The 12,060-nt window shown below is 34.9% G+C and overlaps 2 protein-coding genes across 2 annotated transcripts; one reads left to right on the top strand and one right to left on the bottom strand.

Moving 5' to 3' along the window:
* Window positions 1-928: 928 nt before the first annotated feature.
* On the top strand, window positions 929-7,894 carry LOC131644355 (uncharacterized). The gene is made up of 22 exons (XM_058914837.1): window positions 929-1,285; window positions 2,830-3,047; window positions 3,144-3,249; window positions 3,348-3,449; window positions 3,555-3,693; window positions 3,804-3,951; window positions 4,033-4,156; window positions 4,239-4,419; window positions 4,916-4,944; window positions 5,032-5,180; window positions 5,269-5,371; window positions 5,500-5,595; window positions 5,684-5,739; window positions 5,821-5,944; window positions 6,045-6,107; window positions 6,232-6,291; window positions 6,377-6,612; window positions 6,698-6,791; window positions 6,913-7,049; window positions 7,135-7,215; window positions 7,310-7,415; window positions 7,535-7,894. The coding sequence occupies exons 1-22, from the start codon at window positions 1,112-1,114 to the stop codon at window positions 7,595-7,597; spliced, it is 2,589 nt and encodes an 862-aa protein (XP_058770820.1). The 5' UTR covers window positions 929-1,111; the 3' UTR covers window positions 7,598-7,894.
* Window positions 7,895-8,648: 754 nt separating this feature from the next.
* LOC131644356 (heterogeneous nuclear ribonucleoprotein 1-like) lies at window positions 8,649-11,782 on the bottom strand. The gene is made up of 2 exons (XM_058914838.1): window positions 11,356-11,782; window positions 8,649-10,210 (listed from the first exon to the last, which is right to left on the bottom strand). Exons 1-2 carry the CDS (start codon window positions 11,575-11,577, stop codon window positions 9,020-9,022), a joined length of 1,413 nt encoding a protein of 470 aa, XP_058770821.1. The 5' UTR covers window positions 11,578-11,782; the 3' UTR covers window positions 8,649-9,019.
* Between the last annotated feature and the right edge of the window lie 278 nt (window positions 11,783-12,060).

A 12,060-nucleotide genomic window follows, 5' to 3' on the forward strand; every position in this document is an offset into this window, starting at 1 on the left:
ACTCCATTCCCCTTAAATATGAATCTCTTTTTTATAAGATTTTTTATGTTTTAATTGTCTTAATTATTTTTTATTAAAATATTTTATGTTTATTTTATCATAAAAATATATAGGCTAAATTACAGTTTTGGTCCCCCTATTTTAGGTTTTTCACGATTTTGGTCCCACTATTTTCTTTTTAAACAGTTTTGGTCCCCTATCTCAACTTTGTCCATGAACAGTGCATGAATAGTACATGTCCGTACATGAAAAGTGCATGAACAGTTGCATCAAAATTGGGATGGGGGACCAAAATTGTTTAAAAAGAAAATAGAGTGACTAAAATTGTGGAAAACCCAAAATAGAAGGACCAAAACTGTAATTTAGCCAATATATTAATGTTCTCTTGAGGACAAATTTATAAATTAAAAAATACTATAACAGAACATAACTTTTTAAAAAATTAAAAAAAATTAATTCTCATTATTTTGCCAAAAAAACCTATATTTACTGACAGTTGTTGTTGTTATCCTGTGTCTTAAATTGGTCAAGGGTCTAACCAAGTTAAAAAGGTACTCCCTCCGTCTCATAATAAGTGTCCCATTTGAGTAATGCGCGGTTTTTAAGAAAATGATTGGATGTGTTGGTTTTAGTAAAAAAGTTAATGTCATTTACTAGAATACCCCTATTAATAGTAGTTGAATAACGTGAAAGTTAATAAATAGGGGTATAATAGTGGAAAAATAATAATGATTGATGCATTGGAATTGTAAATGGACAATTAATTTGAGACAATGAAAAACTGCAAATGGGACACTTATTATGAGACGGAGGGAGTATTTTGTTTTTTCAAGAATATTATTAATGACAAATTAATTAATATAATAATCTTGCAGTTTTAGTTTACCAATTTTAAATACAGCCTATTATTATAGTACTTTTCTTCTATTCAACTTGTCACGGTTCACTCACTTGTTTGTGGAGGATTGAGTTCCACGAATGCCGGTTCCATTTTTTTAAACTTTTTTTTTGGATTCTTTTCCTTCACATTGCTACACAATAAGAGAAGGAACAAAGTTCTTAATTACTCTGAACATTTTTTATTGTTGTTGTTTGGTTCTTATTGAGAAGAATGAGAGTTGCAGTGGTTGGTGCTGGGATTAGTGGTTTGGTTTCAGCTTATGTATTGGCCAAAGGTGGAGTCAATGTGGTTCTCTATGAGAAGGAAGATTACTTGGGTGGTCATGCAAAAACTGTTAATGCTGATGGTGTTGATTTGGACCTTGGTTTCATGGTCTTCAACAGGGTAATAATCTAATTCATTTTCATCACTTTTTTATTACTCTTTCTTCTTGTAAATTAAATGCTCTACTACTTCAATTCTTCATAATTCATTTGGATTTTCCTTAGTGAAGATTGAACTAGAAATAATAATCTTAGCTTGAACATTATCCAAAACAGTGAAAGGGATGTACTTTGTTCATCTTGATATATGATTTGTGGAAAGAGTGCTTATTGTTTTAATAGTTCTATTATGTTCTCTTGTTTAAGTAGGTGCTGTTTAACACTTAACATGAGAATTAGACAAGTTTTGATTCGGTTTTTATTAGTGGATTGTTGTTAACAGAATAATTTTTAGGCTTATTCGAAATAAAAACAAAAGAGAATTGTTGTTAGTTAGCATTTGTAATTTCTAATGTTGGGTACAATTGGGGAAACCTAATTCCCTAATAAAAAGTGAAATTGAAAAGTGTAACTTTTTGCCAAAATTATGTTAGCTCACCTTCTAAACACTATATACCAAATTAAAATTATGATTTTATTAAGATATTTTTTGGACCAATAAGAACCAGAGAATTTAAATCCATAGCAAAAGTTGGCATGTGGGCCCCACCAGTGGTCCTAACATGACAGTTGCTTCATGCTAAATGTAGCATTCTCTGGCTAAAATATTTTGGTTAAGATGATGTTAATAAAAAATTTTAAGACAACTATATAAATAATAAATTAAGCATGAAAATTTCATGTGGAGAAGTAAACCGTAAAATTAAATAGTTTTGGTTCATAGAATTTTCACTTTTTGAATCAAATAGTATACTATACTATGACACTATAACAGTGATTAATTTCAACAATTGCCCACAAGATTTGGAACAAAAATTTATCAAAAACATTAAAGGATTAACCCAAATATCTATTGTCTAAGAAGTGAGTAGTATTGGGTTTGTTGTTGATTACTCTTTCTCCAAACTCTTCCAGCAAGTAGTATCAGAGTCTTGGTTCCGCTTGGTGGAGAGTGGGAACTAAATATGTGTTGGACTCTGTTATAGGAAGTAGTATAGTATTGTAATTGTGAAAGACTTGCAATGTTGTACGGGACAGAATATTGGGCGGTTAAGAATTAATACGAGAATAAAATAAGTGTAGCAGAGATGAGGATGTTGCGTTGAATGTGTGGTAAGTCTAGACAGGATAAAATTAAAAATGATAATATAAGAGAGAGTGTTGAGGTAGCGTCTATAGTAGAGAAGATGGTGGAAAATAGACTTAGGTGGTTTTGGTATGTAGAGAGATGACTTGTAGATTTTGTGGTAAGGAGAGTAATTAAGATGGAGAGAAGTCAAAAAACTAAAGAAACAGGAAGACTTAGAAAGACTATAAGAAAAGTTATTAAGAATGATCTTGAAATTAATGATTTGGATAAAAGATGGTTCTGAATAGGACTTGATTGTTTTCATATTGTATTTGTGTAATACTGAACTGCATCAAAGATATTATGAAATAATTATAAATTTATAACATCGGCATTGTTGAGGATGTTGACAACGTAAAATGGACTAATGAACACAGGTGACATATCCCAATATGATGGAATTCTTTGAGGGTCTTGGAGTTGATATGGAGCTGTCAGACATGTCATTTGCTGTCAGCCTAGACAAAGGCCGCGGCTACGAATGGGGAAGCAGAAACGGCTTGTCCGGCTTATTTGCACAGAAGACGAATGCGTTGAATCCTTACTTTTGGCAAATGATTAGGGAAATTATTAAGTTCAAAGATGATGCTATAAGGCAAGTTTTTACCCTACTATGTCTATACTCTTCCTGGTTTCCTGAATTCAGATATATCAATCGATATCGTCATTTTCTTTTCATTTCTCGTTGCAGTTACATTGATATGCTTGAGAAAAATCCAGATATGGATCATAATGAGTCTCTGGGGCAGTTTCTCAAGTCAAGGGGTTACTCAGAATTATTTCAGAAAGCGTATCTTGTGAGTTCAATCATAGATTAATATATATGATGTTTTGTTTTCTATATAAATACGTTTTATTTTGTAAAGTGTATATTTATGACTTTAAATTCATGTAGATTCCAATTTGTGGTTCTATTTGGTCATGCTCTTCTGAAGGAGTTTTGAGCTTTTCTGCTTTCTCAGTTCTTTCGTTCTGTCGCAATCACCATCTACTTCAGGTACTAGAACAAATAACTGACTCTCTACCATATTAGTATAGCTATTAATATTATTAACCGAAAACATTCAAGATTACTTATTGATTCACTTGATCCTCTCTGCAGCTCTTTGGAAGACCGCAATGGCTAACTGTCAAATGGCGCTCACAGAATTATGTTAAGAAGGTTAAAGAAGAGCTTCAGAGTAATGGTAGTCAAATAATAGCTAATTGTGAAGTGACTTTGGTTTCAGAATCTGAAAAAGGTGAGTAAGTAATCTCAAGCCTTTTTCTTACTCTTTCAATTCCTCCCCTTAAAGAAAAGGAAAGCAAATTGAATGCGGCTCTAGTAACAACTATTGAAAAAAATTTGCAGGATGTGTTGTACATTGCAAAGATGGTTCTGAAGAAATCTACGACGGATGCATAATGGCAGTACATGCACCTGATGCTTTGAGATTATTAGGAGACGAAGCAACATACGACGAGAGAAGAATTCTTGGTGCTTTTCAATATGCATACAGGTAAAATCCAATATTAATATGAAGAAAGTCTTTTGTTGTAAAACTCCAAATGCATAGTTAATGCTTCATCTGTATTGGCAGTGATATTTATCTTCATCGCGATAAAAATTTCATGCCTCAAAACTCAGCAGCATGGAGTGCTTGGAATTTTCTTGGAAGTAACAACAATAAAGTTTGTGTGACATATTGGCTAAACATTCTTCAGGTTGGTAACATTGTCCTAATTCAAAATGCATTCGTCATCTAGTGATTCCATGTGGATAAACAAAGCAATTTCTAATTTGCAGAATATTGAAGAAGTAGGTGAACCCTTCTTAGTTACTCTGAATCCAGATCATGTACCAGAAAACATCTTGCTGAAGTGGTCAACCGGCCATCCGATACCGTCAGTTGCTGCATACAAAGCTTCAGTAGAGCTAGACCATATTCAAGGGAAAAGAACAATCTGGTTTTCTGGGGCATACCAAGGTACATTCTTGCTTATTATCTTTACCTCAAGTTTTAATAATTGTTGGATCATGATGGGTCAAAAGCACTTATGTGGCAAAAACTATGAGCTTCATTCTAGTTCAATCGTTGTATTTTACTTTGTCATTTTAGAATGTTCTTGAAGATCCTCCTATGTATCATGTGTTTTTAACTTGTTATATAGTTCAATAATGTTTCTTTTACATTCCATTTGATTGAGCTGTTATATAACTTAATCTAAATATAAACTTATAAAGACAGAAACTAGATATGTTTGACTTCTCATAAAAATCAGCATCTTCATCATAGAACGATTTCAAATTGAACCAAGGTCCAAGAACACTAAATCACTATTATGTATCAGAGCATGTTTCGTACTGCTTTACATAATTTTTTAGTATAATGAGAGTCATAATACTAAGATTCTTAAGTCTATTTTTTAACAAATAGATATTATGATTTTCATATAATTTGAGTAAATGTTTGTGCTTTTCAGGTTATGGATTTCATGAAGATGGATTAAAGGTAATTAAAGCAATATTCCTAAAAGGGTTCCTTTGCAAAATGTCACCATTCTCTCTCACAACTGAAGTGTGAGATTGAACTTTGCAGGCTGGCATGGTTGCAGCTCATGATGTTCTTGGAAAATGTTGTACCCTTAAGTCCAACCCAAAACACATGGTACCTTCTTGGAAGGAACTCGGAGCACGCCACTTCGTAACTAGATTCCTTAGTTACTTTATTACAACAGGCTCTTTAACGTGAGTCTTCTACTACTGTGTAATACAAATTTTTTATTGCAAAGCTTAACTTAGTGATACTGATATATTTTGCCTTGAGGTGTCACAGCTTATTGGAGGAAGGAGGAACAATGTTTAACTTCGAGGGAACTGGGAAAAAGTGTTCTCCAAAGACTGTTTTGAGAGTTCACAATCCTCAATTTTATTGGAAGGTATGTACTTACTAAATTTCATATACAATTACAAATGTGAACCGGGTTGTCTATATATGTGTCTGGTGTTGGTGCTTCATAGTAGTTGGCAATGATATAAAATTTAATCATCTTTACGTGTTTGTCAGATCATGACACAGGCAGATTTAGGCCTAGCAGATGCTTACATTAATGGAGACTTTTCATTTGTCGATAAAGACGAAGGTCTCTTGAATTTCTTCTTGGTAAGCATACACATCTAAATCTTATGCATTGTTATATCTTTAAGGTTTTTTCCTTTTACTTCCATTTACCTTGGTATTTTTCATGTAGATTCTCATAGCCAATAGAGATTTAAATGCATCCAACTCGAAATTGAAGAAGAGTAGGTAAGTTGATATATTGAATTGAAGCTTACACTAAGCCATTCAATTGGATTTTCATTTCAAACTCTTCTCATGTGTCTTTAGGGGTTGGTGGACACCAATTTTATTTACGGCTGGTTTGACTTCTGCAAAGTTCTTCATGGACCATGTTTCGAGAAAAAATACTCTCACACAGGCTAGAAGGAACATTTCTAGGCATTATGACCTGGTATAAAAACCATTATATATCAACTACAAAGTCTCCTTTTTTTAGTGTTGTTTTGAAGTTCTGTGACTAAACCAAGATATTCTTCTTTTGGCTTTTGTAGAGTAATGAACTCTTTGCACTTTTCTTGGATGAAACTATGACATACTCGTCTGCAGTGTTCAAGGCAAGAACAACAATTAGTTTGATGTTTGAGCCGAAATTTCATGTAAAGACTATACCTACTTCAATTTCTGCAGTAACTGGTTAACATTTCTTCCTTTATTTTTTTTTTAAAATTTATCTGATAGAATGAAGATGAAGACTTGAAAGATGCACAAATGAGAAAAATATCTCTTCTGATTGAAAAAGTAAGTGCCTTCGGTCTCTTGTTTATTGCTGCTATCTTACATTCTGTTCTGCGAGATTTTCTAACTTTTCCTGAAATAAATCAAGGCTAGAATAGAGAAGAAGCATGAAATTCTTGAGATTGGATGTGGATGGGGAAGTTTAGCCATTGAAGTTGTTAAAAGAACTGGTTGCAAATACACTGGTATTACTTTGTCAAAGGAGCAACTCAAGCTTGCAGAAAAAAGAGTTAAAGATGCTGGCCTTGAGGACAATATCAAATTTCTTCTATGTGACTATCGCCAATTGCGAAAGACGCATAAATATGATAGGATTATATCTTGGTAACATTTTGATTTTGCAGATTCAAGTATACATTACCATCTATTTCCAGCATAGTACGTAACTTGTATATGCATAATATTTCAGTGAAATGATAGAAGCTGTTGGACACGAATACATGGATGAATTTTTTGGTTGTTGCGAATCAGCATTGGCCGATGATGGACTTCTTGTTCTCCAGGTATTTGTTTAGACGGCATGAATTGCTTATATATGTGAATGAAATAATCACTACAAATACATTTTTACTGGTATTTAAATCGGTGCTAACTATTGAAGATGGTTTGATGTATGTTCTATAGTTCATATCAATCCCGGATGAGCGTTATGATGAGTATCGGCGCAGTTCTGATTTCATAAAGGAATACATTTTCCCAGGAGGTTGCCTGCCTTGTCTTAGCAGGATAACATCGGCCATGGCAACCACATCCAGACTATGGTATAATCTTTACATATATTGATAAAGTTTAGGTGAATTAAATCTCGAAAATTCACTAAAATAAGACCGTAATACTAACATGCAGTGTGGAGCATGTTGAAAACTTAGGAATTCATTACTACCAAACACTGAGACTGTGGAGAAAGAACTTCTTGGAAAGGGAGAGGTATATTATTGTTTGACTGAAACATAGTACTTGTTTATGTTATATTCAAGTAACTATACTATTGTTTACACTAAACTTATTTTTGTGCTGTCAGTGAAATTTTGGCTCTTGGATTCAATGAAAAGTTCATCAGAACATGGGAATATTATTTTGATTACTGTGGTGCTGGTTTTAAGTCACGAACACTTGGGAATTATCAGGTACATTGTTCTTACATTAATTGGGAAATTTGAAATTTATATTCAAAAGTCATACGAGATTTTGGTCAGAGAGTTGGAAATTGTAACAAGTAGAGATATGATATGTTTTATGCATGTAGGTGGTTTTCTCACGTCCCGGTAATGTTACGGCATTCAGCGATCCATACAGAAGCTGGCCCTAAGCACCAGCCTCACATTCTTGCAAATTAGCAATACATGATGCTGTGTCTCATCACATTTATTGATAATCTCATAGTTTCTCTGTTGTTATTATCAACAAAAATAAATAAATCATTGTTGTTTTCTTAAACATTTTTAAGGTAGAGGAGTTGAGTTGTGCTGTTTTGGAGTGATAAACAATTAGATTTGTGAGGTTTCTTTTCATATAAAAAAACTATATATTCTTTAAAACGAAATAAGCTTTGTATGTAATAATGATTATAACTCTCCCAGAGTTGAAATGAAAGAGCTTGAAGGAACTATCTTCTGATTTTTAAAAATTGCAAAGCTAAACTATCAAATATTGCATTTTCTATAACAATGACCTAGAGAATTCATGACACCTATTTACATCTTGTTGCATGTATTTTCAAAATTCCATTGCATGCTTGAAGAAAAGCGTCAAAACAAGCAATAAAGAATAAGGTTTTTTTAACCAAAAAGAGAACTTAGCATCGAAGAAAGAGCGTAGATAAATGTAGAAGCTTCAAAAACACTTGTCATTCTTTCAACTGATTTATTCGATGTGCTGCAAATCTCCAAATTTGATGATGCGCTGGCCCAAAAATACATAACATACTGATAAGTTCATTGCCTTAGCCATGACATGAGTTCAATACTCGTGCACCTCTCCGCCCAAAAATACATAACATACTGATAAGTTCACTGCCTTAGCCATGACATACTGATAAGTTCACTGCCTTAGCCATGACATGAGTGGACACTTGGCTCCACTTCAATACTCTGCACCTCTCCTCCTGTACAACACAAGTGCAAATACAGGGGGAAAATGATTATGCCATCTTCAAAATTTCTACTATCACTACCATTATCGCTACCCATTACGAAACGACCAACCCAAGTGTCCATTGCTATCAGTAAATACCTTGACTACACCAGCTTATTTCTACTTGTACTAACAATTAAAGCACTGCCTACACCATTAGATTTCCTATCATTAGATTTCCTATCAGAGGAAAGACAATAAATCACCAAAAGAACAAAACAAAAAGCTGCACCAAACCATCATATAGGGAGAAATATCATAAATACTATAGCTCAAATGCTACAAGAACAGACAAATCCATACCATATCAACTAAAATAATAAACACTCAATTTAAAACTACACGCAAAAACAAATACTAAAATAGAAAGTATCATCTCTAGTATCTCTTCAAGCATTCTACTTATTATAAACTAGGAAAGCAAATACTGCAAACTACTGAGATTCAAGCAACTCAACCAGTCCCATTGTGTATGATCATCGAACGTGAGTGACTCCTTTGCTGCTGAAAGAAATCGTTGGTAAGCTCATGTTTTAAGAATAACATGCAGGGACCCTCGAGTCAAGTTCAAGGATCCAGCAAGAGATAACTATCAAAATTACTGTTGTTGGGCTTGTCGGGTCTGAGCACCACCATAGCCACCACCATAACCAACTTGCCCACCATTTCCCTGAGGAGTCCCATAATTACCAGATGCTTGAGCCTGTTCAGATCTCCAAGCTGCATTTCCATAACCAGAATTTCCATTTGCATCTCCATAGCCGCTGCCCATATAGTTGCCACTTCCACCACTACCTTGTAGTTCACTACCACTCTGACCACTAGCATTACTACTTGGAGCACTCCCAGTACGCCCACCAACAGCACCATATACACCTGGATTCCCATATGAACTGTCACTTCCACCGTACCCGCCACCATAACCACCATACCCGTAACCTTGATTCCCATATCCAGCAGCTCCACTGGGGGACTGACCTGCAGTTGCTGAACCAGATCCAGCACCACCACTTGGAGCACCCCAAGGAGCAGTATTTCCGTAACCCATAGAGCCATAGCCAGAGGGAGCCTGAGCAGGCCATGAACTCCTTGGGCCACCAGCAGCATAAGCAGCATTAGGGACATTTGGGTTCCCATACGTTGCGGCAGCAGGTCCGCCATAACCAGCAGTGGCACCGCCATAACCTCCATAAGCTGCACCATAACCTAGGCCATTGCCAGCCGAACCATACCCATATCCAGCAGCGCTATATGCAGAGGAGCCATAAGTTGGGAATCCACCTGCAGCACTTTGAGGCTGCATATACCTACTAGAATCCGAACGACCATCATATGCATTTTGGTTGCCACCAGAAGCCCCATACCCTTGATAACCACCCATTCCGCCACTACCACCTCCAGCACCACCCATCATTCGACTACTTGCACCAGGATTGGCATCCTTTGGAAGTGCACGCTTTACCTCTACTTGTTTACCATTTAAATCATGAAATGTCTTGTGCAAAACCCTATCAACTGCCTCCTCGGTATCAAATGTAATAAACCCAAATCCTCTTGGTCGTCCAGTATTCTGATCATACATGACTACAACATCAGTTACATGTCCATATGCCTCAAAGTACTGACGAAATTTTTCTTCAGCCAGAGTGGGGGGTAACCCTCCAACAAATATCTTTTTGGTCCTCATATTTCCACCATTACCTGAACTCAAACCAGAATTAGAATTTCCAGTTCTTGAAGTGACAGAAATCGGTTGGTCCTCTCTTGAGAATGCCCTCTTGGCATCAACCTGAATAACAAAATTATAAAGTTGCTAGTTAGGCATATAATCAATAATTGGAAGTAAAGCAAAAACAGAGTTTGGGTCACAAGTAAATATCAAGATTCTATATTATCATCAGTAGCAAAAAACTGATATTTTAGGCTGCAGCATCAAGTCATTTTTTCAGATATTTGGGCAAATCCAAAAAGATACACAACAAAAGACGATAAAACTATAAATAAATCTCAAGAGAATCATTACACAGACCACATTTAAACAAGAGCATCCTTATCCTGATTCCTAATTCACACTCAAGCATAAGCATGTTGTTGAAGGAAATAGATCACATGCTCACAACTCCAAAAGATGTTTAATTTTTTACATCTCAAGATTTCAATAATGAGGCTACAATATTAAGATAGTAACTATCACAGCATCACCTGTCATAAACATAAATAAATATACTTGCCAAGATTTTTATAAGCGACAGCACAGATAGAAGCAACAGATTGAACAACATTAATGATATTCCAATGTATCCTCTTAACAACTGCCCAAAGTGAAACATTAAACTTTACTTTCATTAGATACATTCTATTTTGAATCATTTCACTAAGCATCTTAAACATACTCATTAGCAATTGCCTATTACACAATGGAAAAGCAATGTCCTATGATACAACCAAAGAAGCAACATTTAATCATTTTCCCAATTAACAAAGCAGCTTTTAGTTTCTACAGCATACAAAGAGCAGGGGAATATGCATCCCTGCAGTTTAATTCTAGCATAACTATTAAGCTGTTGATTTCTAACTTTGACCACAAACACAGCATAAAAAAATAAACTAATCTCGAGTTAAGACAATCAAATGAAACCATTAACAAAATAATTAGGTCTGCTACAAAACACATACACACACAACCAAAAATAGGTGCATACCAATTAAAACAACAAACAATCCATCGATTAAAGCCTTAATCACTGAACAAAACAAAAACCCACCTGCAATTCAGAAGCAGCAGCAACAATAAAAAAGCTAAAACAATAAAGATCAAATCTTTAACACAAAACACACACACCCACATAAAGAACCCTAACTTTGGTAAAAAAGGGGTATGCAAAACATTCAATGAAAATGACAAAAACAAGATAAAAATGGAAGAAGCATAACCGTTCTGCCGTCAATAACATGCTTGTCTTCAAGAACCCTATCGAGAACAGAAGGATCTGAGAAAACTACAAAACCAAAACCTCTAGGTTTTCCAGTGTTCTTCTCTCTCATAACTGAAGTGTTCAAAACATCACCATAATTTCCGAAATGCTCCTTCAGCTTCTCCTCATTAGTATCCCATGAAATCCCACCGATGAAAAGCTTTCCCTGATCCGAATCCATTCCTATTTTTTTCTTCTCTTCTTTATTCTCTCACTCTCTGCGAGTATAAATATATAACTGTATATGAATAGGGATTTGAATGATGTTTGCAGAGAGGAGAAGTTGAGGAATTGGGGGTGAAGAGAAGGGAAGAATAAAGAGGAAGAGGGTTTCGTGCGTTGTGGCTGTATGTGATGTGAGAGAGAAAGAGAGAGAAAGAGTGTATGTGTATCTATGAATAAATATATGTAAGAAAAGGGCTAAGATTTCTTCACAAAATATACTACTAGTAGGGTTTAACGGCTCAGATTTCTTTGGTTTCATTTACATTTTTTGAGAATATGCTTTCATCTTTGTCAATAGTTGTTATTATTTGGAAATATGAGGATATTTTAGTAATTTACTAAAAGCGCGTTTAAAATCGAGTATATCCAGAGTCGAAGTACATTGGAATGCGATAAACTTGACGCAAATTCAAACATGCATGAATGTAATGTTTGAAAT

This window comes from Vicia villosa, linkage group LG1 (assembly GCF_029867415.1).
Source record: "Vicia villosa cultivar HV-30 ecotype Madison, WI linkage group LG1, Vvil1.0, whole genome shotgun sequence".
NCBI lineage: Eukaryota > Viridiplantae > Streptophyta > Magnoliopsida > Fabales > Fabaceae > Vicia > Vicia villosa.

What these genes read in the sequence shown, in the direction of transcription:
- LOC131644355 (XM_058914837.1), top strand. Translation starts at nt 1,112, where the DNA reads ATGAGAGTTGCAGTGGTTGGTGCTGGGATTAGTGGTTTGGTTTCAGCT. An exon ending in GTCTCTTGAATTTCTTCTTG is followed by an intron (nt 5,596 to 5,683) that starts GTAAGCATACAC and finishes TTTTTCATGTAG; the next exon opens with ATTCTCATAGCCAATAGAGA. An exon ending in TTTCTAGGCATTATGACCTG is followed by an intron (nt 5,945 to 6,044) that starts GTATAAAAACCA and finishes TGGCTTTTGTAG; the next exon opens with AGTAATGAACTCTTTGCACT.
- LOC131644356 (XM_058914838.1), bottom strand. Translation starts at nt 11,577, where the DNA reads ATGGATTCGGATCAGGGAAAGCTTTTCATCGGTGGGATTTCATGGGAT. An exon ending in ATGTTATTGACGGCAGAACG is followed by an intron (nt 10,211 to 11,355) that starts GTTATGCTTCTT and finishes TTTGTTATTCAG; the next exon opens with GTTGATGCCAAGAGGGCATT.